The 24,870-nt window shown below is 30.2% G+C and overlaps 4 protein-coding genes across 5 annotated transcripts; 3 read left to right on the top strand and 1 right to left on the bottom strand.

Annotated features, from left to right (window-relative positions):
• The first annotated feature begins 65 nt into the window (after positions 1-65).
• SkpA (SKP1-related A) lies at positions 66-4,123 on the top strand. The gene is made up of 3 exons (XM_040708767.2): positions 66-432; positions 3,443-3,583; positions 3,648-4,123. Exons 1-3 carry the CDS (start codon positions 238-240, stop codon positions 3,798-3,800), a joined length of 489 nt encoding a protein of 162 aa, XP_040564701.1. The 5' UTR covers positions 66-237; the 3' UTR covers positions 3,801-4,123.
• Positions 4,124-4,154: 31 nt separating this feature from the next.
• Positions 4,155-9,843, top strand: LOC121114719 (uncharacterized). Of its 2 annotated transcripts, none has more exons than XM_071887193.1 (10): positions 4,155-4,225; positions 4,291-4,596; positions 4,748-5,046; positions 5,405-5,715; positions 5,793-6,104; positions 6,160-6,532; positions 6,587-6,751; positions 6,806-7,024; positions 7,089-7,385; positions 9,226-9,843. In XM_071887193.1, exons 1-10 carry the CDS (start codon positions 4,210-4,212, stop codon positions 9,343-9,345), a joined length of 2,418 nt encoding a protein of 805 aa, XP_071743294.1. In that variant the 5' UTR covers positions 4,155-4,209; the 3' UTR covers positions 9,346-9,843. The 2 variants fall into 2 exon arrangements, with proteins under 2 accessions (XP_071743294.1, XP_040564700.2); XM_040708766.2 differs by having other exon boundaries at positions 4,156-4,225; positions 7,089-7,376.
• Positions 9,844-17,142: 7,299 nt separating this feature from the next.
• Positions 17,143-19,827, top strand: LOC121114717 (uncharacterized). Its single transcript, XM_040708765.2, has 4 exons — positions 17,143-18,863; positions 18,956-19,173; positions 19,226-19,364; positions 19,415-19,827. The coding sequence occupies exons 1-4, from the start codon at positions 18,612-18,614 to the stop codon at positions 19,625-19,627; spliced, it is 822 nt and encodes a 273-aa protein (XP_040564699.1). The 5' UTR covers positions 17,143-18,611; the 3' UTR covers positions 19,628-19,827.
• GAPcenA (GTPase activating protein and centrosome-associated) lies at positions 19,649-24,870 on the bottom strand. Its single transcript, XM_040708763.2, has 3 exons — positions 24,416-24,870; positions 22,335-23,982; positions 19,649-20,992 (listed from the first exon to the last, which is right to left on the bottom strand). The coding sequence occupies exons 2-3, from the start codon at positions 23,628-23,630 to the stop codon at positions 20,075-20,077; spliced, it is 2,214 nt and encodes a 737-aa protein (XP_040564697.1). The 5' UTR covers positions 23,631-23,982; positions 24,416-24,870; the 3' UTR covers positions 19,649-20,074.

Genomic DNA, 24,870 nt, shown 5'->3' with positions numbered 1-24,870 from the left:
AATATGACGTCACGTACACATGATACATAAATTTTGTTCCGCGCGTGCCTATATAAATATTGAGCGAGCTAGAGCTAGAAAAGATCTGAGAAGGCAAAAGCTATAAAGTAGAAGAAAAGAGAGGAAGAGTAGGAGTCGTTAGTACTTACTTATCTGCTCAAGTCAAATTCAGTGCGCTAATCTCAAATCTATACCCCATTTGTGAATTGCAATAAATTACACTAAAAGTGAGATAAGATGCCCAATATCAAGCTTCAAAGTTCTGACGGTGAGATCTTCACGGTGGACACGGAGATTGCCAAACAGTCCGTTACAATCAAAACCATGTTGGAGGATTTGGGAATGGAGGACGAGGAGGAGGAAGTCGTTCCTTTGCCCAACGTGAATGCAGCTATTCTTCGCAAAACTATTCAGTGGGCAACGTATCATAAGGTCATTATTCTCTTTCTCTACTTTCATCCCATTTCATGGCATTTCATGCCATTTCATGAATGACTAATTGTGAAACCCCTCTTGACTCTTCTGCCTTTTCTCCCTTTGTGCAAGTGGTAATTCAGCCTTAGAGGTGGAGTGGGCCCATTCAGGTTCACTCCATAGAATTACAATCCTTTTTGGATCCCGGTACATAATATGTCACTCTTAATCTAAATTGAGAAATGCTTTCTATACCTTAGTTGTAAAAATAATTATTCTCGCTTTTTTTATAGTACATTAATTGTGGTCTGTCGACTACACAACAGCAAGAAACTAATAGGATACTTCATATCATAAATTAATCTGAATACCATTTTCATCCGTCTTTATCTAATTACCTTCCATTTTTATTTAGTAAATATTCTAATCCATTCCTTCGAGGTGCTGCAAATCCCATCACAATAAAAAAGATAGATTTTGTTTTATTGCCCATACATGACTTAAGCAAAATCAAAATCAAATGATGGACTTCGGATGAAAAAGTTAAAAACCTTGCTTTAGACCAGGGTCTCCCAACCTTCCCCTTTACCATTTTGATTCATAACTACGTACCCCTAAATTTTGAAAACTAAAAAAGCGAAGTAAAATAACAATTGCATTCAATTTTTATTTTTCCTCTGTAAATTAAAAGGTAATTTCCGTTTTTACGCCTCCAAATTAATTAGTTGTCTATAGGAAAAATGATATAAAATTTACCTAGATAAAGAATATATTTTAATTGTTTTGATCAAGAGTTTGTTTTTGATTTTGAAGTTTATCTATTGGAGGATTTATTTTTGCGACTGCACATCGAATATTGTGTTCAGATTTGATCTGTTCTTGTTTTTAAACCCCAAAATTATTGAAAAGCCAAGTAAACAGAGAAAGAAGTAGTACTAGAATGACAGGTTCTGCTATTATATCGTACGATTTTAACACTTCGACCCAAAATGTACATAATTTTTCTCCAGAATAAACAAGAATAGCAGTTTCATTAAATGAAGTTCTGTCAGAGCCTCTTGTTTACCTGCCCTGGTGGTAATAGTTGTTTGATGTAGAATAATTTGTGAGATTTACAAATTCGTCATCAGCAAGAGTACGGAAATAACCATGCAATTTGTTTTCCAATTTAGTTAGATAGTCAATCATTAATTTTTTTCAATGGGATATTCTCAACAAATTCTGTGATTGTACTGACTATAGGTAATTTGTCATACTCTGCAAATCTTTTCCAAGGACAAGTTTTTGCTTAGAAAGCTTGGAGCTTTTATTAAAAATCACTAATGGGTGCATCTACTCCTTGGATAGTTTTGTTCAACCAATTTATAGCCTCAAATATGTCAACAAAAAATGCAAGTTTAATAAAGAATTTATTATCTCCCAATGAAGTAATGAAATATTCATGAATATTGGAATATTGAAAGAAGTGAAGTAATTCATTTCGTAGCTCATACATTCGTTTAACAACATATCCCAGGAGAGCCAGCATGCATTAGCGCGATAAAGAAATAATTTATGCTCAGATCCAAAATCCTTTCATAGTAGTTTAAAAAGCCTCGAGTTGAGGGCACTTCCTTTGATATGAATGACAATTTTGGTAACCTGTGATAATACTGTGGATAGTTCTTTAGGCAACACTTTGGAACCCAAAGCAAGCTGATGGATTAAGCAGTAAATAAATATCACATGACGAGCAACTTCTAAGACACGAGCTTTGAGACCAGATTTTGTTCCTCGTATTACTGGTGCACCATCTGATGTTCATCCATTCAAATCTTCCTATTGTAATCCATGCTGTTAAAAAATTGATCTTACTATTTTCATTTTCTGTGGTTGTGACGTTAAATATTTATAAATAGGGCTTCCGTAATGGAGTTCTTTCCAACATATCGAACAAATAAAAGTAGCTGAGTATATTTTATTACATCAACGCGTTCACCCATTTGTAGAATTTTTAACCTTGCTAATAACTTGTAAAATATTATTAGACATATCAATAATACGCATTTGCACTGTTCTGTTGGATAAAGGTATTACATTCAATTTCGTCAAGGCTTCTTCACCTATAAAACATCTTGGCATTTAATTTGCTGCTGGAAGGATCATATTTTTACCAATAGTAGGTGGTTTCTTTTTTTAGCAATCATGAGTGCAACTTCAAAAGATGTTTTTACTATTCCATAATTATGCCAGAAAATATTACCACTGGCATGCAATCATTATTTCTTAAATACTGTTTCTTTTTTTTTTTGGAAGAAATCAACATCTTTTTTTAAAAAAGATTTATGATTATTTTCGAAGTGTTTGTTTTTCGTTGATTCATTGCTCAATATTTTTTGACATATTATTGATTCTGAATGCTGCATGATGTAAGTCTGTACCAAAATAGACTATGTGCACTACTCGTTCGATCGACTCTTCAAGTATATATTATCATGACTGAAGTTTTTGGTAATATACAAAATATGACTTGAGATTGTATAAGTTTATATTGATATATGTTACTTTGGAAAAATAAAAATTCTAAGCTCATCTTTGTTTTCTTTTACTGAATCCTGAAATGTACCCCCTGACATAGGCAAATGTACCCAAAGGGTACATGTACCGCTCTAGACTATAGCTAATACTTCTAGTTATCTATATTTATCCCTGAAATTTTTCTATAAATCCCATTATGGAGAAAATAACATGTTAATGAAATATTGAAAGATTTATGAAGTAAAATTGGAGATCCATCCTGAACAAACATGAAATAAAATTTGAGATTTTACTTCGTGTTTGTTAATGGATTTTGTATTGACACACCACATATTCTACCTTCGTGCACCTTTCCCATCATTAGGTACATTAAAATATATATAAGTTGAATACTTTTTTTTTTTTTTTTACTAAAGACAATTCCTATATTTTTAAGGGGGAGGGGGATAGAGAGTTTTAATTCCCTTCCTAAATGATTAATATATAAACATTGAATATATTCATGTTATAGGATGATCCACCAATTCAAGAAGATGATGAAAACAAAGAAAAAAGAACGGACGACATCTCCTCTTGGGACGCTGATTTCCTTAAAGTAGATCAAGGAACACTTTTTGAGCTTATTTTGGCAGCAAATTATTTGGATATTAAAGTAAGGTGTTCATTCAAATATTTAGAATTCTTGCATTGTTCATTTATTCAACTTTATGTTATAGGGTCTTTTGGATGTCACTTGCAAAACAGTAGCAAATATGATAAAAGGAAAAACCCCTGATGAGATTAGAAAAACATTTAACATCAAAAACGACTTTACTCCATCTGAAGAGGAACAAGTTCGGAAAGAAAATGAATGGTGCGAAGAAAAATAATTTTTGTTTACTCTACATTGTGCTCAACATCCTTTAAGCCAATTCAGTTAAGACTATCTATCTGTGTGGGAAGATTTGTTTGTGGAGCGAATCATTTTTTGGTCGTTTTTTTTTTCTTTTTGTATAGTTTCAGACGATAAAAAAAAGAGGTTATTGTTATACTTGTATTTTAGTAATTATGAGTATTTATCTTTCTTCTCCAAGGCTTTAAGTATAACATTTTTATAATTTAGTAGATTATTTATTTCAGCATTGAAAATTTGATCTATGTTTGTATAATTTGAGGGAAAAAAAGAAAATAAAGTCCAAAATGTTTTATCCAATCAATTTGTACCTTTATTTTTTTTTTTAGAAAGCTTTAATACCTGAAATAGCATCATAATTATTAAACGGAAGGTGATTCACAAATATGAGTCGTTTTAATGGTAAGTAAATTTGAACCCGGATCATTAATATGTTAATTGACACCATAAATAAATTATCTGATAAGATTTCGACGAGGATGACCCTCTGGCGGGATTACTATCTGATGAAGAGGAAGAGAAGCCCATTCGAAAGACTCTTGCTAGTTTAAGTACAACCGAAATCAGTAAAAATACTTCTAAGGGACTGATAGAAGTAAAAAAGGAGGCAGATGGTATCATGAAACAGGATTCAATGCCAAGTTTTTCGGAGCCTGTTCAACAATATAAAGCGCCCTCATCAGCTTTTATGGATAGCTTATTTGGGCGTACATCAGAGAAGACTGAGTCGAAATCACTTAGAGGGATTTTTGATACAAATGATCAAGAACTTGGTTATGATAAGGACTTTTTATTCTATATTTTTTTATTCAAGATATTAGTAATTAATTTTTAACAAAAAATCAATATTATATTTGAATTTTAAACTCGTTATCAATGAAATAGAGAATTAAGAGTCCTAATTGTAATCTATGAATCATTCAGAGAAACCAAAATTCGCTATAACAAAGACTCTTGAGACTGAAAAACGAACTATTAGTGAAGCTTCCAACCCTTTAATCGAAGGGAAGCGCTCTAGAAGAGGAGGAGGGAGACCTACTCTTCAACCAAAGTCTGTTGAAGATATATTTATGGATTTAGAAATGAAGAAGAAAAAAAATGAACAGAAAGAAGCACATCTATTAGCACCCGAAACTGAAACGAGGATAATCTCGGATCAGAGTAAAAATATTATTAACCAAGGACATTATAATATGTTAGAAGGACAAATTAGTGAACTTAAGGCAGTTGATTTCAAATATTGTTAAATATTTCTTTACATTTATTTTTAGTTTTAATCAAAAGATATGAAAAATATTTTTGTTGATCTAGTCCATAATTTTAGAAACTATATTCGACAAAGAACCTTTTTTGTTCTGAAACTTTCTTGAGGAGCCCTAAATTACAATAAATTTATATTATATAAACATCGCTTAGGATTTTTTTTTTTTGCAGAACCCGAGAAGGTTTATTTAGAAACCTTAGGGTTCTGTTAAACTCACTTTGGGAACATATGATCAAGACAATTTTTTTCTGAATTAAAAACAAATAGGAATCAATATTTGAACAATATTACTTTCAAATTATATATAACTTCCAAAGAACATAGAACAAACAGACACTGAAATATTCAAAAAAGATTTTGAACAGCAAAGAGTTAAACTTGAGAACAAAAATCAGGAATACAAAAATGCCTTGGATCAGCAAAAATTTATGTGTGAAGAACAAATACGGATGCTTTCTAATAAGCAAACAGATTTATTCCGAAAGCAGCAAGAACAATTTTCCATTCTGATGAAACAATTTCAAAATCAAACAGAATCTGAAGTTCGAATGAAAAGTGAACTAATAAGAAATCAAATTCAACTCATGGGAAATTTTCAAGTAGACCAAGGAAACTTGCCAAAGACAATGTAGGTTCAAATTTGAATGCAAACTTAATATATATTATCAAGATAGCAAATAAAGTTATTATTTTTTATACTTCTAGTGGGATTGACTACTCTAACAATGACTTTAACAAAATGATTGAATCTGCCTTCAAAGAAACAATAACTCAGTTAAAGTCCATACACGAAGATAACATGCAAGAGCTTAATGAAAGGATTGAAAGCCTACTTGATCGCATTCGTGTGCTTCAGGAAATTCATAGAGAAGAGCTTGAAAAAGAAAGAGATAAAAGGTTCCGACAATTGGAAGAGTTGGAGGAGGAGCATAAAAACAAAATAGTGTCTCTGAAAGATAGCTACGAGAACATCATTCACTCCCTTAAAAATATTGACAATAACGCTGATTTGCCAAAGTAAGTACGATGTTTAGAATACTTGATATACCATTCAACAATATGATCCAATAAGGGCCTTAGATACTCTCATAAGTCAAGTTGTGGGTAATACTGAAGGGCTTGGAACGTTATACAACAAGGTAGAGTCTGATGTTAGTATACAAACGAATGTAAGGGAGGCATTACTTAGGAGTAAAGAAAATCAATTGGATGAACTTAGAGGCAAGTTAAACGACGTTATTGCTGAATCTGCACAACAAATTGACCAGTTAACATCTGAGATACATAGTTTACAAGATAAATTGAGAAATAATGAGGGGGATTTAGATAAAAAAAATTATGCCTTAGAAATAGAAAAAAGAGCATTGGAGTCGGAAAAAAAGTTTTTTGAAATGGAAAAGGTACATTTAATGTCAAAAATGAAAAGAGATCAGGACACAAATCAGGTATTACTCATATTTATCGATATTTATTTGTATTTTTGAATATCTATTCTCAAGGAATTTTATGAGGAGCAAAAGAAACATGAAAAGATGCTTAGGAAGAAATTTGAAAAGGAATTACGAGCAATCAGAGCAGAAAGATCGAAGCTAATATTCTCTAAGAAACTTAGTAGAAGGGGTTCATTACATTTTACTGAGCTCATAGAGAATTTGCCTGAAAATGTAAATTTATTTTTTAACAATTTTCAAAATAATATTTTTTTTTTTTAAATGTAGATCGATCCTGATATTTTTGGCTTATTTCATGCTCTCAAGGATAAAGAAGATGAGTATACCAAAAAATTGAATAATATTATAAAAAAAGAACAAGATATAAAGGCTGACGAAAAATTGATCAGGGATGAAAAGGATATCATATTACAAAGTATCGAAAAGTTGGGTATGGCTGAAAAAGAGGTGAACGAAAAGTTAACTGTTCTTCAAAATATGTTTGAGGTATGTTATGTCTTCAACATAATATTGAACTTACTTTCTTTGATTCAATCCTCACTGAATACAGACCACCTCAGAAATGCGAGAAGAATGTTTAGAACTTCTCGAAGAAACATCATATAAGGAAAATAATATTTTTTATCTGTGTCAAGAAATTGAGAACAAGGCTATTCAAATTAGAAAAAAACAAAAATCTCTTGAGACACAAACAAAGAATATTCGTAAAGAACGTGAGAAATTGAGAAGTAAGGAGGATAAATTTATTTGCAAATTTTGTGAAAGCCATGAAGTGGGAATATCAAAATCCAAATTTACTTCAGATCTAGGCATTAGAACAGATGCCGACGGACAAAATGTAAGAATTGTACGATCATGTCTGTAAAAGCGTAATTTATGATGTCGAAATTCTTTCTAAAAAAGTTGAAAGCTGTTTTATGTTCCTTGATATTTATTTTTTGATTTTGAAAAATTTTAATTTTTTTTTTGAAAAAGTCTATATTTTATATCCAAATTTCCTCTTTTTTTTTTTTTTTTAGAACAAAAATTAATCTTATGCCTGTATGATCGAGTAAATTTTGAGAAGTATACAATAAAAATCTCTTTTTATGGAGCGAGTAATATGAGAAAAATGCAAATTTCTTAGTTCCTAAAATTGCTAGAAAGAGGTGATTTTTGAAAAATTATAAATCTTATTTAGATAATTTTTTTTTTTGTAGAAAAATCATCAAAAACTGTCGGTCAGTTACTTTGAATAGATATAAAATTTTGAATTCAAGCCAAAAAAAAAAAAAAACGATTTTCCTCAAAAAAAAAAAAAAAAAAAAGAAGAAAGATTTTAAGCATTTTTCAAAATATCAAAAACATTGTTATTCTTATAAATATAACAGGGTTATAATTGAAAAAAATGCATCCACATAATAACCTGGAGGGTGCTATTTATTTTATATTGTGGCTGAAAAATTCATTTTGTCTCCCTATAAATTTTTTATTGAATTTTCAAAAAATGAAAAATAATACCAATTAAAAATAACAGTATGTTATGCTAACAATATGCACAAATTAGTTCAAATTTTATATTAATGCAAGAATTATTTTTTACGTTTTGTTCTCATTCGAAAATTGGGTTGTTACATAATAGATACCCTTTAATAGATACGTTACATATGACATGGGCTGAAAAGTTCCAGTATTCCCACATGATGGTGCTATTTATTTTTTAAATTCGCCTCATATGCGGTTAGTACTAATCTTTAAAAAAACAGCTTGAAAAATTTCATGAAAATTTTGTTCTTTAGCTTGTGAATCATTGTGCTAAGTTGGCGCTACTTTTGTTATTTCCAAACCAAAGGATCTAAAATAAATTCCTGTTTTAATTTTACATTCCTCTTTGATGGTGGAAAAAAATACTGTGCAAGTTAAGTTATGGCTTGAAAAGTGTTATGTGGTATCCACTTAATAAAGCAAATAAAATAATAATTATTTAAAAAAGGCAATTTTGAACGCAAAAAAAAGTATTTTCTTTGTCCAGTCCGGGGCTTTTCAGCCCATGTCTAAAATATTTATTTGGCTAAGAAGTATATTTGGCGGATTTTATAGCTTTAAAAGAAAAGGAAAAAAATACGGCGTAACCTTATTAAAATAAATAAAATACAAGGTATTTTGTTGTTTGCTGTCTATTTCTTGACTTCTTTTTCTCTTATCAGGGTTCTGAAAGTTTGTTGGTTGAATTGGAATTAGCTCTTGTTAAATTGTCGTTAATTTCAAACAATTATCAGGGTGTCCGCTGTGAATAAATTTTTGCTTTCAATGGGAAATTAGGGGAAGAAACTTTTAAAGGATTTCTTTTTTAGCTAAATAGATCATTTAGGTTTTTTTTAAGTTTAACTAAGCCTTCCACTCAAAATAATATTATCCTGCAGATAAATGATTCCATACGTAGAAAGAATTGTTAAATGATTTGCTTTGTGGCTTTTTTTTAGCAGAAAGATTGCAAGATCTTTTTAAAGGTAACGGTTTATATTTGAATAGATGTCTAAAAATACTATACTGGATCAAAATATTAATTGAAAATTCTCAAAATCAAAAAACTATAAACTAAAGTTTAAGAAACGATTTCGACTCCCTAAATCATGTTTTTTAAGTGTGTAAGCTGTATTTTTTTAATTTGTTTTATATTTGTTTTAATTTGTATGTATTATTTTTAGCCAATCCATTCTTCTGCCATGGACTTTCAAAAAGTGAAAGAGGATGCTCTTAAAAGTTCCAAATACCTACAAAGAGAAAGTCAGTTTTTGAGGACCGTGTCAATGTCTAGTCTTATATAAATAGGACTTTAATATCTAAATATAATAAATACATTTTATTCATAACATTACTCAACTAATTAGGTGGGGTTTACGACCCTGAATATTTTATATAGTTAATTTGTAAATAAATACAGATTACCCCCTCTCCCTAGTATAATTTTGAAACTCCACCTATAAAGTCCTTATTTGCTTTTACGTCGATAATCATACACATTACCTTTATAATATTACATGTTTGACTGTCAACAAACCTCAATATGATTCAATATTTTTTCATATAACTCATCTTAAATAATTTTAATTTAATAACAATTTTGTAAGGATCCCTTTAAAAACAATGGAGATGTATGCCTTCACTTTACAACAAATTACGATTTTTATTACATTGATTTTGTATGTCTTTAATTTTTTATATGTGTTTAGTTAGTAGTGATAACTAAAGGACTCATAGGGCCCTTGAGTCCTATAGTTAGAACCAATTTGTATATATTTTTAAATAAAGCAAAATAATAGCAATAATGAGTTGCCTCAATCCCTTATCTATATTATTGGATATACAGAAACTTAATTAAAACCTCAAAATATAAATTATTATGATCGATAATTTTCATTTAAATATGAATTAATAAATTCTCTTTTGTTTGGGGTCATGGAGTCATACATATATACATAATTATTCATTATATGACGTCCAAAGAAGGAATCTACAAAATGGACAAAATCTGAGTTGTTTAATGATGTAGGCTATGTTATTTTTTTAAAGAATATTTACATTTTTAAAATATGTAAAGAAATATTTAATTAAAAACGGTTTATAAGTATAAAATAGTAATCTATATTAATATAGCAAAGTGTGTACGTATATGTTTTCTGTAAAGCCAATTTTGAGTCTTTCTTAAGACTCTGGAGAGACTTGATCTAAGAAATAACAATGTTATTGAGTGTGGGTTTCATATTAAAGAAGAAAATAAAACAGGGTATATATGTATAGAGTACGGTTTTTAGAAATGAATGAAATCTTGTAGGCTATCATATTTTATACATCACAATACTGTATAGAGTTGTATAAAATGAGTGTTTATGACTTTTTTTTACAAGTCCGTGTAGCTAAACCTCATATTAAATAAGAAAAGGGATGTAGATTATATAAAATAAAGAATAATTCATATCACTTTTGATTAGGTTAGCAACAAGGTTGGGTAGCTAAAGCTCAACCAGGGAGTGCTCTAGAGACTAAAGTACTCTCTGGCTCATAACGTCATATTAAAAAGAAAAGTAAATACATAAAATAAAAAATAATGAATATAACTATGGATGAAAATTAGTAAATAGTCTTTGCAGCTCAAGCTCAGTCAGTGAGCGCTCTAGAGACTAAGGTACTATCTGGTTCATTATTCATTGCGTTATATTAAGAAATAAAAGTATTTGTTAAGCATTTTTTAGCGTGCAAGTTTTTTTGTTGTTGGCAATCTCAGCAATGTTTTATATTTTCTCAAACTGTTATTAATATTCTTGAGGAGATCACATCCAAGTATTCAGTAATTACGCGGGATTTATTCATGAAAAACAGAGAATAACACTAATGACTTGTTAGGGAGTTATCCTTTATATTAATACTGCAAAGTTGATCCCTAATTACTACAAGCAATGCCCAGTACTACCTTTGGTAAAATAATATAGACAGAAAATATACAAATTGAAAGAAGGTAAAGGAAAGAAGATTAGTTGTTGGTGATGGACGTTATCATTTTTTTTGTTTCTGTACAAAAAAAGACATAGGGGGGGGGATTTTGATTGTTTGAAGATATATATATATATATTTATGACCCCTTTCTCACAGTTAATTGAAAGAAAAAGATTTTGACAATAGCAAAAGGCCTTTTCGTTGACATACTTTACAGTCTGCCTTATTTTCACACCTATATCTTTCTTTCGATGATTATATAATCTTATGAAACTTTTGTCTAGTTCTTTTTATGAGGAAAAAGTTATACAGGGAGTAACAGACGCACGGTACTTAAAATAAAAAGAAAAGCCTGCCTCAGTCATCTTAATAAAAGAGAACATAACTCCCGAAGCTCATATCCGTGCTTCTAACTCTGTCTCGAGTTCAAACGACATATGAAATAAAACCAAACAAGTTTTGTTATATACTTAATCCAGTACTGTAAGATGATTCCATAGATATTTTTTCAATTTCTGATTCAATGTTAAGTCTCTCTCCAGACCTCAATTCTAGCCCAGTTATCATGTTGAGTATCTCCCAATCCGAAAATATGACGTTACATAACTAAAAATGGGATATGTGTAAAGCAAAAACTAAGTATAGCGATTAAAAAAAGGAAAATAGTTGATCGTGTGCTCTTTTTTTTAAATCATGATTTTATCAGTCGTGGTTCTCTTAAAATCTCCCTTTAAAAAAAGAATGTGCCCCTATCTTTGCTCTATTTCTTTTTTTTTTTTTGCCTAAAAAAATGAAAATACCTATAAGTTTTTGAATATAATTATGATACTTTCCCTCCACAAAAGCTATTTTATATGTAGAAGGTTCTCTTTATATCAGTGATTCATTCTTTCCCCACCCAAAATCATAAAACAAGAAGCTGATATATATTGTAGTCTGAATTCCGATTCTAGTGCTTGAACCGCTCGATCTGCTAGACCGATAAGGATACAACCTTGTATGTAGGTCTATGGGCATTGTAAATACATACATAAAATAGTGCTTGATAAAGCTTAAATAAAGCTTTTAGTACGTAATTTGTGGTTTATTCCGGAGTTCTAATTAAAATACACTCAACTAAGGTAAGTCATGTATCGTCAGCTCCATTAAAGAGGTGATTACGTTCGTGAACGTTTCAGCAGTGGAGGAATTTATCCTCCTTTGGAGCCAAACAGATTACCTGCCCAACCCGAGGCCCATGGATGCATTATGGGACTTTCGATGGGGTCCTTGATGACCAATGAGGCAGAGTTGTTAAATTTATCATCTTTTTGAGCCAAGTGGTTGACCTGCACAACCCGAGGGATAGGGTAGATTATTGGGTATTAGAAAGGGCCTTTGATGCTAAGGGAAGCAGCGACGAAGGAAAATAACCTGCCCTGGCCCCAGAAGTTCTCCTGCACAACCTGTGAGCCGAAGTGTATTATAGAGGATTCGATGGGGTTCTTGATACTCAGTGAAGCAACGGCGGTTGAAATTAAACTGCCTTGAAGCCCAGCCTTTCACATTCATCAGTCAAGTGTTATAATCTCCGAATATAATATAAATTGCAATTAAATTGCACACAATAATGTTGTCCTGCAATAATATTACTCACAATTATCTAATGTGGCAGCAGTAAAATTTATTGGAATTTTAAAATATTTCATACTGTGTGTTATTGTTATAGGTAGAACATTTTTATCATACCGCCAAGGCAATATTTTTTACTTGGGGGAATTATATGATTATAATTCTGGTACTCTATCTGGTAAGCGTAAACTTCTCTTGGATCGACGTTCCATATACTCTGTCGAGTAATGGAATGGTTTATGGCCTGCCGTTCACAACATTACCCACTGATTGGACCTCTCATCAGGGAAAAGGTAGCTACTTTCGCTTTGTCTATGGGTTTAAATGACTTTGAAGTGTCTCAAGGACGCTGTTTTGTGTGGTGAAGGGGAGATAGTTCAACCAAAGACTATTGAAAAATGAAAAAAGAATCTGCATTATATCTTGGAAGGCTATAAAGCCAAAAAATGTTTTCAATTGTGACAAGACTTGACTTTTTTCCCAATCATTTCCATGCCGGTCTTAAATCCGCAAAAGCGAAGGTGTAAAAAATGGGGAAATGACCGAAGATAGCATCACAGTCATGTTGGTAGCTTCCATGTCAGGTGAGAAGCTGTGACATTTAATGATAGGAAAAAAGTCAAAATCCAAGATGCTTCTAGCAATGTTCCAGAAGTATGATGCAGGTAAAGTATAAAGGCAACAAAAAAACAAATTCAGACTTGGCGGTGACAAAGCAATAAATAATAGGAGATATTATTGTAGTATTATTGTCCAAGTGTAGCATCAGAAGATGAATCAGATGAAGAGCTTACTAAAGAGGAGCCAGTGAAGTCCCCATCTAGCAAGGAAGTGATGGAGATGGTATCAAAGATATTGCTATATGCCAATGAGTCAGGGAATATCCCTGAGGATCAAAGGACTGAACTCCTTCAGATAGCTAACAAACTGTATGATACCCAGGCATCCCTCATTATAACCCAAAAGTTTAAATCTAAACAAACCAGTATAGGCTCTTATTTTTCTATTTGCATTAGAAAATGATTAATTTATACATTTCTTTAGTAAATAAAATATAATGTAAAAAAATCGATACATTTGTTTGGCAAAATATATATTTGGTCTCACAACCTCGAATTCCCACTAGAGGAAATTCTCTGATCTTGTATGTTATTCAATGCTAATATGATTTCGATATAGAGAATACTTACTATATATCAATAAAGAAAATGTTGTCTGTTCGCCGACGCCTAAAAACTTCAGGCGATGCCGGCAACTACATTTAATTTAAGTATTTAATACATAAACAATAAAAAAGGTGGCACGAAAAATTCCCAAATCAAATATAAATAAGTAGATTAGATGTCTTAATCTGTAACAACAATAACACTAGACATGAAATTTCAATTGGAGTTGATCTTTTTACCAAAAAACAATAAGTTACTTATTAAGATTAATCTAATAATCGACTTCATTACATTTAATTTCGGAGCATTATTTTGTTTCTCAACCTTACATTGCATCTTTTTTTTATTATTCTATAAGAAAATTTAAGTGCGAAAATTATTCAAAATTTAACTTTTTAAACGCATTTTTTTATTTTAAATTGTAATAATTTAAGATTTAATCTAATATAAAGGCATTGAAAATAATAAGCAAAAAAATATTATTTTCTTAATAAGATCCTCCATTTAATTTGATTTTTTTTGGATTTGACCTATTTTTTAGGAACTTTATTCAACATGGTATGGATAACAATTTTGGTCTATAAAACATATTCTATTCTGCTATTACATATAAATAGTTATTTGGAGAGGTTAAGTGATTATGGGCTTAACAAAATATATAAGAAACCTCTTAACTTCTCTCGAAATATCTGAATGTCATTGAAATTCCCAAACCTATTGAGTCGGGAATCCTTCTCCAAAAAGCCTAATTGCTTGCCAACATATTGGAATATTACTCACGCAAAACTCAAAACAAATAAATTAATTATTTAATATTTTCCATACTAGATAATTATAAATTATAATTATACTGTTTTTACTGAAAACATTGATGTGTTCTCTTTAATTTTTTTTTTTATCTTATTGATCGCTGTCAAGCGAGTAGAAATTTCAATTTTTCATATTATTAGTTATAGAACTATTATTGGTCTGTATTACAAACTATTGCAAGCAATATTAAAGGGGGAAATCTTTAGAAAATCTGATTTCCCGAGTATTATTCATATATTTACTAAAATATGAATCACAAGGCAACAGAGGCTTTTTCAATATATCATCTTCAGTTCTATTGGCAAGATAAACTCTATATCAACATAAATAACAAATTAAGATTTAGTTGTAAGTTTATTTTTTTCACATGAGCGTATCATGTTAAGAAAAAAATAATATCAACTTATTTTTATATATAATTGATTTCTTCGCTAAAATGATTTTTTTATTATAAAATTATAACTAATATTAAAATAATGGTGTATATCACTTATCTAAAGAAAAATGAAAAAATATTTACAAATGATTAGATGCAGTTGTTCAAATTTACAACTACAAGGCAAAATAGTAATAGTTATCTACCGTACTATATATTCATAAACGTAGATAAATGTTCACCTATTTTTTATTTTCATACATAAAAGGGTATAGTATGTAAATAAAATGTAATTCCGCCTTTATATATTGCCAGGCCCAGTTTGCAAGTAGAAAATCTGACATTTTGAGTTAGATTCCTTGTAATCCTAGAGCAAAATACAAGTACGGGCTAGCATTTTCCACACATATGTGACGTCATTAAAATGGGCTTGCTTACTTCTGTCAAATTATAAAAGTCGTGAGCGACACAACTTTATTATCCAGCACCTTGGTATTCAAGATTACTTAATAAATGATTTATTTTTCGAATGTTGGCATGTTTTTTATTAATTGTTATAATCATTAATTTTGATTTATATAGTTCGAAATATGGGTCTGTATAAAAAAAAAAATATACATATATACTAAATATGTGATTTTCAAAGAAATCTTTAAAGGTCAGACATATTGCAGTTCAACATTTTAAAAGGGTTATTTTTCCGTTTTGTGAACTATAGGTTAAATAATACTAATAAATGTGTGTTGGAGCCGGTAGACAAAAATGCTATTGCAACGTGAATTGTAAATTAAAAAATATACAAATTTTTAATTTTATAACTATATTTTTAATTAATCTCTTATGGGAAAAGGGGTGTCTACATTATAGGTTGAGTGATTATTTGTTGCGTCTAAAAATCCACTAGTTAAAAAATTCATAACTTATCTGTTCCTAATCGATAGATAACGTAAAAATGTATTTCTTTGACCTATTTGTATATATTTACAAAAAAAAAAAAAAAAAAAAAAAAAAAAAAAAACTGCAGCAACTGTAGGTAGAAAATAAAGAAAAATTATAATTTCTTTTTTATGAAGTTAATTAGAATATTAATTTGATTCATGATTAGTCAGCACTATTATACATACAAAGTCAACGAAAAACGATACTAGTAATAGGCAAGGGTCCGAATGGCAATGAAGCTTAGTTATACTTTACCGTTGCTCCACCAAAAATAGACCTATTATTTTTTCAAGTCCCCTGTTTACGAGGTTTCTTTTGTTTTTCAGTATAGTTAGAAGCTAGAACTAAAAAAAAATTTCATTCATAATAAATTATTAAAAAAATGTATTCCAAAATAATATATATACTAGTACAGAGGTCGGCAACCCGCGGGCAATATTTGCCCACGAGTGAATTTTGACCGGCCCACCATCCATCTTATCATAGATAATCATCTAAATATAGGCATACTAATCCAAAATGAAAGTTACTCACATTAAGCGGCACTAAGAAACTCGACATAACCATTATAAAAGTCTGCCTCCTGTCATCGACAAATATTTTACTTGATATAGAAAAAATATCAGTAAGCAAGTGTCTCATTAAATAATTAGTATTTTTCCGACTCTCCTTTTTTTTGGTAAAAAATTGATTTTACTTTTAAATAATGTTTATTTTTCATTTATTCATTGTAATTCTTGTAGTAAAAAATAAGGATATTGTTTAAATAAAATTATATTGAATCTTTGTTTTCTCTAAACACCCAGAAAATCAATTATATATTCAATAAGATGGTGGAAAATGATTTTGTTTTATTTTTTTATGTTAAAATTATAAACTAAAACGATCTATTGTAAACTATAAATATATAATAGGAAAATTTCTATTGTTAAACCTCCTGTTATACAACATTTTTTGTTGTTATCTGTCTATTTGTTGTAAATATAAACAAACCTGCACCCCCTTTTGACATTCTTGAAAATGATACATATAATTGCCCATGTGAAAATACTGATTTTGGCAAATATAAAGCACTTCTTTTCAAATGTTTGACCTTGTAATTTATTTACTATCATTATCATTGCTAACTTGGCATGCTCTTTCTTCAACAATAATTAAGATATATACTAAGTCTAACTCGCTAATCCCCTTCTTCTTCATTTACTTGATTCCCTTTTTTAATTCATATTTAATATATGTTCTCTCTTTTTCCATTAGTAAAATATATATTTTTTAAGATTTTCAAATCGACAACCGATACCATAAAAAACTTTGAGAGCCGAGAAATAGATCTTGATTTATAAAAAAAAAATCAACTTATTTGCAAATAAACAAACTTCCCCTCAAAAGCCTAGGAATCTTGTCTGATCAAAATGAAACATAATCTTACGAACAACTTTTATTTTATGTCTAAAGTGTGTATTTGTCTCTGTTTTTGAAATAAATACATTTTATCATTGTTTTTCACACGTATCAATTATTTTACTATGTAGGATTCTTTATTATGCCTAACAAGATACTTGTGAAATAGTTGTTAAACTTAATCTTAATTGGGTATTTACTGGATTTTTAATCCGGTCATCTTAATATTGAAAAATTTAAATATCCGGAACTTATCCAATATTTATTAATCAACCTTTTTAATTGCAAGTTTGTAAGTTAAGGAATAATCAAAAGTTTTAAGTTTGGGCATAAATAAATCCATATTTTGACCAAATTTTATTACTGATCGATATAATTTTTGAGTTTACTTTTTAAAAAAAGTTGTAAATCTAATTATCTCATCAATTATGAGATAATTATCATTAAAAAAATATTATGTATAGAAAATAAATAATAAATATACTTTACTAAAAATCTCAACCACAATAAAGTATAAAAGACAAAAATTTTAAACCATGGAAAAATTGCCTGATAAATTGTAAATGAATATAGGTATAAGTAATAAATATTACATTTAAAAGAAAAAGCTTCCACAATAGAATAAGAATGATATAATATTATTTTTTATGTTATAAAAGTATCGACGTTTTAGAATAAACTGCACCAATCAAATTACGTACATACGAATTACATTTCATCCTATTATACGTAATTCATTCTGGTAAATGTAGGTAGGTAAAGGACCTCAAAACAAAACTAGGTAAATACAGATATAATTTAAAAGGCAATGTCTTACATAATAAGGAAGAAAATAAATCAATTACTTTTTCAGTTTGATTTCCGAATTTATTTATCATTTTTTTAAATAAGAAAATACTTGAAAATAAGAGATAATGAGGTTAATTAATTTATTAGACATTTCATAATAATTTATCATATCTTGAAATTAGGGATATATAGATGCTATCCTTTATAAGCATTTATGTAGTGAAAATATTATTGCGTAAGAGTAGAAAGCTAATTTAAGCACACGTTACTTTTATACTTGTAAAATATAAACATTTGTTAAATTTATATACATATATTTTTAAAGAAAATGTATGTATATAAGAATTTTGCAAAAAATAACATGTAAATTTATTAATGTTAGTTAAACATATCAATCGCGTTTCTCTTCCAGTATATATAATTCATACAATATATAGACATAGTGCGAACCCTTTTATAAAAAAAAATTTACTTACAAGTGTATATTCAAAATTACATTTTTGAAATCATGCATTTTTCACCAATTCCGAGTAACTTATTCATATTCATATTAATATTCAGCAATTTACCTCAACTTCCTTGCCAAAGTATTCTATTTGATGCCAATCAGTTGGAAATACTTATTCATCAATTAGAAAAACTTCTTGATGACCAATCCAAATCTTTTAGTAAAGACGTATCTTCCCTTTCTAATGCTCTCATACAAAATCAAATTCAGCCTATTTCCAAAATATATACGGATATTCTTCTTGTACTGAAGGTAATTAATTATATTATAATGAGGTATTATACATAATAATCGCAACATTTTAGATATAAATTTTACTTATTTCCATTGTAAATACCTTGTAGGACACTGAAGTTTTTCGTGATAGACTTAAGAGATATGAAAAGTCGATAGAGAACCTCTCATATCAAATGGATTCTGTGCTATCCAATGTGAATCAACTTCAAAAGGAATCAAAGAAATGTAAACGGGATCTTCGATTTATTAAAGCGGATTCAAATGATATTAAAGCCCATTATGAAAAACAAAGGAAAAGACTTGAAGTTATATTTGATGCCGTGAGGTAAGAAAGTGATTTTAGTTATTTTACATACTTGAAGATTTTCTTAACATAGATATCAGGACTTTACATGTAATGGAAATTTAACTTATGAAAAGAGTATAGTTAATGAAGGGAATGGCCTTAATGTGACTACGGGAGTATTCACTGCGCCATATAAAGGATTTTACTTGTTCAATTTTCATGCAAATACGGTATTTATTAAGTTAATTATTAACAGCAATATTTTAAGTCAACTTCTTAGATAACTGGAAATGACGCACTCATCTTATTTCGACGAAATGGAGAAACATTTGCTGGTTCCTACGACACTGACAACTTTAATCGCAACACTATATCCCAATCTGCAATTGTTCTATTAAAAGAAAATGATTCTGTCTGGATAGATGTAATATCTGGAGGAGTAAGATCAAATGACAATATTTATCTACACTTCATAGGAATACTCCTTAAATAAAATACAAAAATACAGATATGGTTGTGGTTTGTTTTTGTTGAATTTATTATATTAAACGTAAAGAATGCAATTGTTTGAGCCAAGAAAAATAGAAATGTAGTTCCACAATAAAATAAAATAAAAGGTTCTGACAATCAGAAATGAACTAAATAACATTTTGAAGCAAATATAGAATAAAAAAGTATATAAATAATAATAATTTTATAATTATTTAAAGAAAACATTGGCCTTATGTGTTTTATATAAAGAAAATAATTTTATCTCACTACATTACTTTCCCAAGGCACAAAGAAAAAAAACCTTTTTATAATATAGGTATATATATAACAATAGAAAGATAATAAATAAAACAAATTTGAGATAAGTAATAAATGCCCAATAAATTCATGTGAAGTATAAAGAACAAAATGATGGGTCATTATGGGCAAGTCCCTTCCTAAGTTATGATTAATTAATAATGTCAACAGAAGTAGACTTTTTAATATTTGAAGAGGAAGCTCCACCAGCAGTAGTAGAGCCTCTTACAGTTGTTTCTCTTAAGGAAGTTATCGTTTTACTCAACCAAGTTCCGCTTTTAACTGCATTAGAATTCAAGTCCTGTAACGTGGCATTATACTGATGAGTGAGATCTTGATTTTTGCACTCAGTTTCTACAAGAGCTAATTTTGTCTTAGCCAATTCTAATTCGAGTTCCCTAATGCGTTTTTCATATGTTGATTCAATTGAGTCCTCACTATTTGAATCGCTTCCACATGAAGGAGGAGATGATTGTCCATCCAAAGCCTTGGACTGAGCAAGCTCAAGTTTTTCACTCAACTGAGAACATATTAATTTATAGTCATCAACTACTCTGTTCTTTTTCTCTAAATCTCTTTCCAACTTTTCTAGCTCTCTCTTGAGTACAGTTTTAAGATTTTCTGTCTCTTCCTCGAGACGTTTTTTATCTTCACTGATTTCATCCATGTTTTGTCTAAGGTACCTTATTTCCTTTTCAAATTCATCCTTGGAATCTTCCAAAAAATCGATTTCCTTCCTCATGAGTACTTTAGAACTAACTAATTGCCGAGCTAAGTTATCATTCTCTGTATCAAGTCGTAGATTGTCACTTAAAAGGCGCTTATTTTCCCTTTCATATCGAACAACAGGATCCTCTCGCGCACGTTCTGCCTCTTTAAAAGTTTTCCATTCATTTTCATACTTTCTAAGTTTTTTTAATTTAATATTCATGGCAACTGCCATCAAATATCTGGCATGATCTTCACTTCGATAACGTTTAGGAATATTCACTCGAAAGTATTTCATTAAGCCTTCAAAATCTAGGGACAACATTTCTTTTCGGGATAGTTTTAGTATACCAAGAGCAACCTGAAAAAAATAAATTGATAAATTAAAATGTTGTATCATGACTTGATTAAGACTTTTTTATAAGTATTTTACGTGGAAGATTGCCCTGGAGGAAAATTTCCCGTATTTTGTTCAATCTTCATGATGAATAATGGGAAATTACAAATTTTAAGAAAAAACATTGATTGATATGACTATTGAAATACAAATAATGCTATTTGCATGCACCGTAGTACCTATAACACAAAAGAGTTAAATAGTGTAAAAAGACAGAAAACATGCGGTTTTCAATCTACAAACCGAGGGCTTAAAACTATTTTTTGGTATTAAAGGGGCTCCTTGGATGTATTGGCGGTGGTTTTTAAAGATCCAAGGGTACCCCAAGTACCCAGCGCAACCTGAGAGATTGGAACTATTTTTTCGTTTTATTAGAGGGGTTCCTTGGATGTTTTGCCGGTGGTTTTTAGCAATCCCACACTACCCCCGGGCCAATCCGATGGGGGACGTTATTCAACCATATTTATGGAACCCTAAGCTATTTATCCCCTCACCCTCCTTACCAATCCTCTTAAGCCATTTCTTAGAAGATACTATTGAATTTAAAAAAATTGCAAGGAAATGGTATTGCAATAATATTACTCACACTTGAAGGTACTCCCTTGAGGGATGGAACAAACAAATATCTTTAGATATTTGTCATTAATAATATTAAGCGAATTTATAATGTGTTATCATGAAGTTTTATACAAAATAATGACAATTTTCTCTAGGGCAGTTTTCCTAGTACCGTATTTCAATATATTGATAACTATTTTATAAAATATCTATTGATAAACCAATTTAAAGTAGACAATATACTTAAATTAAAAAAAAGAGTAGACATTGATTTAAAAATATATATATCAACAGTATCCTTAAAAGTTAAAACATACCCTTTATCACTCAAATTAACAAAATTGATTTAATTCGAGTGAAAACCAAACTAAAAACCTTTGAATATCAGACTAAAAAGAGCCAATGATCACAAAACCTTTAATTACTAAGATATAGTTTTCCAACAAAAACTTTATCGGTAGTATTAAAAATCAATAGAATAACGTGCATCAAAAAGCCATTTTAATTGAAATTTCCATATATTTGCCACAATATCAATTAATGGAAACAGATTCTACTTTAGAAAATTCAATTTATCATGTTTTTGAGAAAGAAGGAAACTAAACTCCAATAGAAAGAGTTAGTATTTATAATTGGCAATTTAAAATAAATAATAAGATTTTGCAGTCTCATTGACAGGAGATATAATATTGTTATTTCTGACATATTAGTGTAACTCATCAATGAATATGATAGAAAAAATGTTTACCTGAAAAATACTTTCAAATCCAAAATATAAGAATACATCGATAACCCGAAAAACAAGAAAGAGAGGAAATTTGGCAGTAAATAACGTTAAAAACCATTGTGATGCATACATATGCGACTCCAATCCAACTTTAGCAAAGTGATTCCAGAGATCTGGGAGTGTGGCTTCAACTAGTTTATCCAGTTGATATAAACGCATTTGTAACTCTTCAAAATTTTCACGAAAAATATTCCTTAGTCCTAAATCGTGCATTATCTTCACTAAAACTCCAAAGGCTTGCTCTTCCGGCATTTGCAATAATAAAGCTGCTATCAAAAAACTTTGACCTTGACAATATCCAACCTCGGAATCATAAACTGAATAGGCTTTTGAAATTCTATAGAGTGCTTCTTGACCAACACCACCCTCTTTTTTAAAAAAATCATGAGCAGGAAACGTCCTATGGATATCTCGAAGAATGACTTTTTCATCTGGCGAATCTTTGGTATTGAGTATTTTATAAGTCTCGACAATATTATCCTGTAATTCTGACGTCTGCGTGAGTCTCTGCCATACCTCTCCCCTTAGAGCTTCGGGGATTCCTTTCTTCACCAAAATGGCCAATTGTTTTGATGGAAGTTTGTTGGAATTCCACTCTTGAAGAACTTGACTCCAAGAAAGAAGTTCAGAGTTGGTACAATCTTTCGAGACCTCTCCAAACCCAGAAAGTAATGGTTCATCGTCTCCGGAAGATTCTGCTCCCCATTCTCCTACTGGACTCGCAGGTTCTTCCAAATTATTGTTGCTTCCAGGAAAACGAACATAAGATGCCATAGAATTGGCTAACTGAAGAGTTAGAGAACTTGATGGCTGTTTCACTTCCATTTCCTCTGATATTTTTATATCTACAAGTTCAAAGGCACAACCATCTGAACTTGATGAATCATCTCCTTTCGATTTTCGCTTTAGTTGAACAGAATATTGACGATGTAAAGAGCGAAGTGCGTAAAACCAATATCTTTCAGTTTGGGGATAAATGGCTGCTCTAGTCTCGAAAACAAAGCGAATAGGCTCTGCAATTTGACTAACGACAAGGTCCGCAGCTGCAGTCATAAAAACTGAAGGCTCTTCCGGTGTTGTTTCTTTATTCAGGGAAGCAAACGCGGATTCTCGAGGATCCCATGTACCAGTTATAATAACAGATCCTGAGGCTGATGTAGCCATAACTACCTTCTCTAAAAGCTGCATATCTACATGTCGAACATTATTTCCTGGGCTCACTAACATACCAAAACATCTTTCAATACGAAATCTCATACTATTCTCAGAACATTGTTTAACAGTGATGATCACTTTTTTCACGACATTTGAACGAAGTTTCAAAAGACCTTTTTGTCTTGGTACTACTTTGAATCCATGAACATTGGGTGTATTATTCTCGCATGATTCTTGTATTTCTAAATAGACATCAAATTTAAAATACTCCACATCCAAATTTAAAGCCTGACTGGGTGGCAAAGCATCGATATTTTGAAATGCTTTAGCAAACAAGTTGCTTATTTGAGGCACAATATTATCTTGGGAACATCGATAGGCTCGACACTCAAAAGTTTGATCTGGCAAGACATGCGAAAATGCAAAACAATTTCCTCTGAGTTTTCTTTTCTTCCTAAATTTAAAAAAGAATAAGATAATTAAATTAACAATGGAAAACAAGATGCATGAATATAAGACTTCAAAATTAAAATAAATAGATCATTCAAGCCCCTTTGTCTCTTTCTTTTTATCCGTAATATAATGTCAATGCCTATCAATTAAAAAGTGTTTAAGATTTTTCTTTTAACGAATATAACATGTATTTAAAAAACAACGATGACGTGGCACAGATATTTAAAAATGAATCAAATTTAAAACTACTGAAAATGCAATGTTCCTTTCTAAACTTCTACTCTAAATATAATTACTTTGCACTAAATTAAAATTTTGACGATAAGAAATTTTCCCTTCGCGCGAAATATATAATGGGAGAATGATGAATAGTAATGAATGCACATTAGGATACAAGGAAATTCATTTCCTGGAACATGAAGATTTATTTATACCTAATGCAAAATATCGAATAGAGCAAATATTAAATCGAATGGAATCATGATCTTGTTCATCATTGATACTTTGCGTTACGTAGCCAGTGCATGACTTAGGAATAGAGAGCACTATTTCAGCCTCTCCATCTATTTTGGAATTGAAATCTCCGATGATATCACTGATGAGTCCCTCATCCGCGGGTTTTTCAATTTCCCGACATCCCAAGTAACAAATATTATGAAAGGTAGTCTTTTCCTCTTCCTCCTCCATTTTGTAAATATTCACTACCCCATTTATTGGAAGGAAGTACTAGAGGAAGACTCCTAAACCTTGACTGAGCCTTTGGTCTTGGATAAAATCCCCGATGCACACACTTCTAGTCAACTCTCAACGTTACACTATAAATTATGGAGTTTTTTTTATATTCCTCCTTCTTATATTGTCTCTTTCTCTTTCTTTCTCTCTCTCTCTT

The sequence above is a fragment of the Lepeophtheirus salmonis genome, chromosome 3, assembly GCF_016086655.4.
Source record: "Lepeophtheirus salmonis chromosome 3, UVic_Lsal_1.4, whole genome shotgun sequence".
Classification (NCBI taxonomy): domain Eukaryota; kingdom Metazoa; phylum Arthropoda; class Copepoda; order Siphonostomatoida; family Caligidae; genus Lepeophtheirus; species Lepeophtheirus salmonis.
Note: the sequence above shows the minus strand (reverse complement) of the source record. Positions and strands in the feature narration are given on the sequence as shown.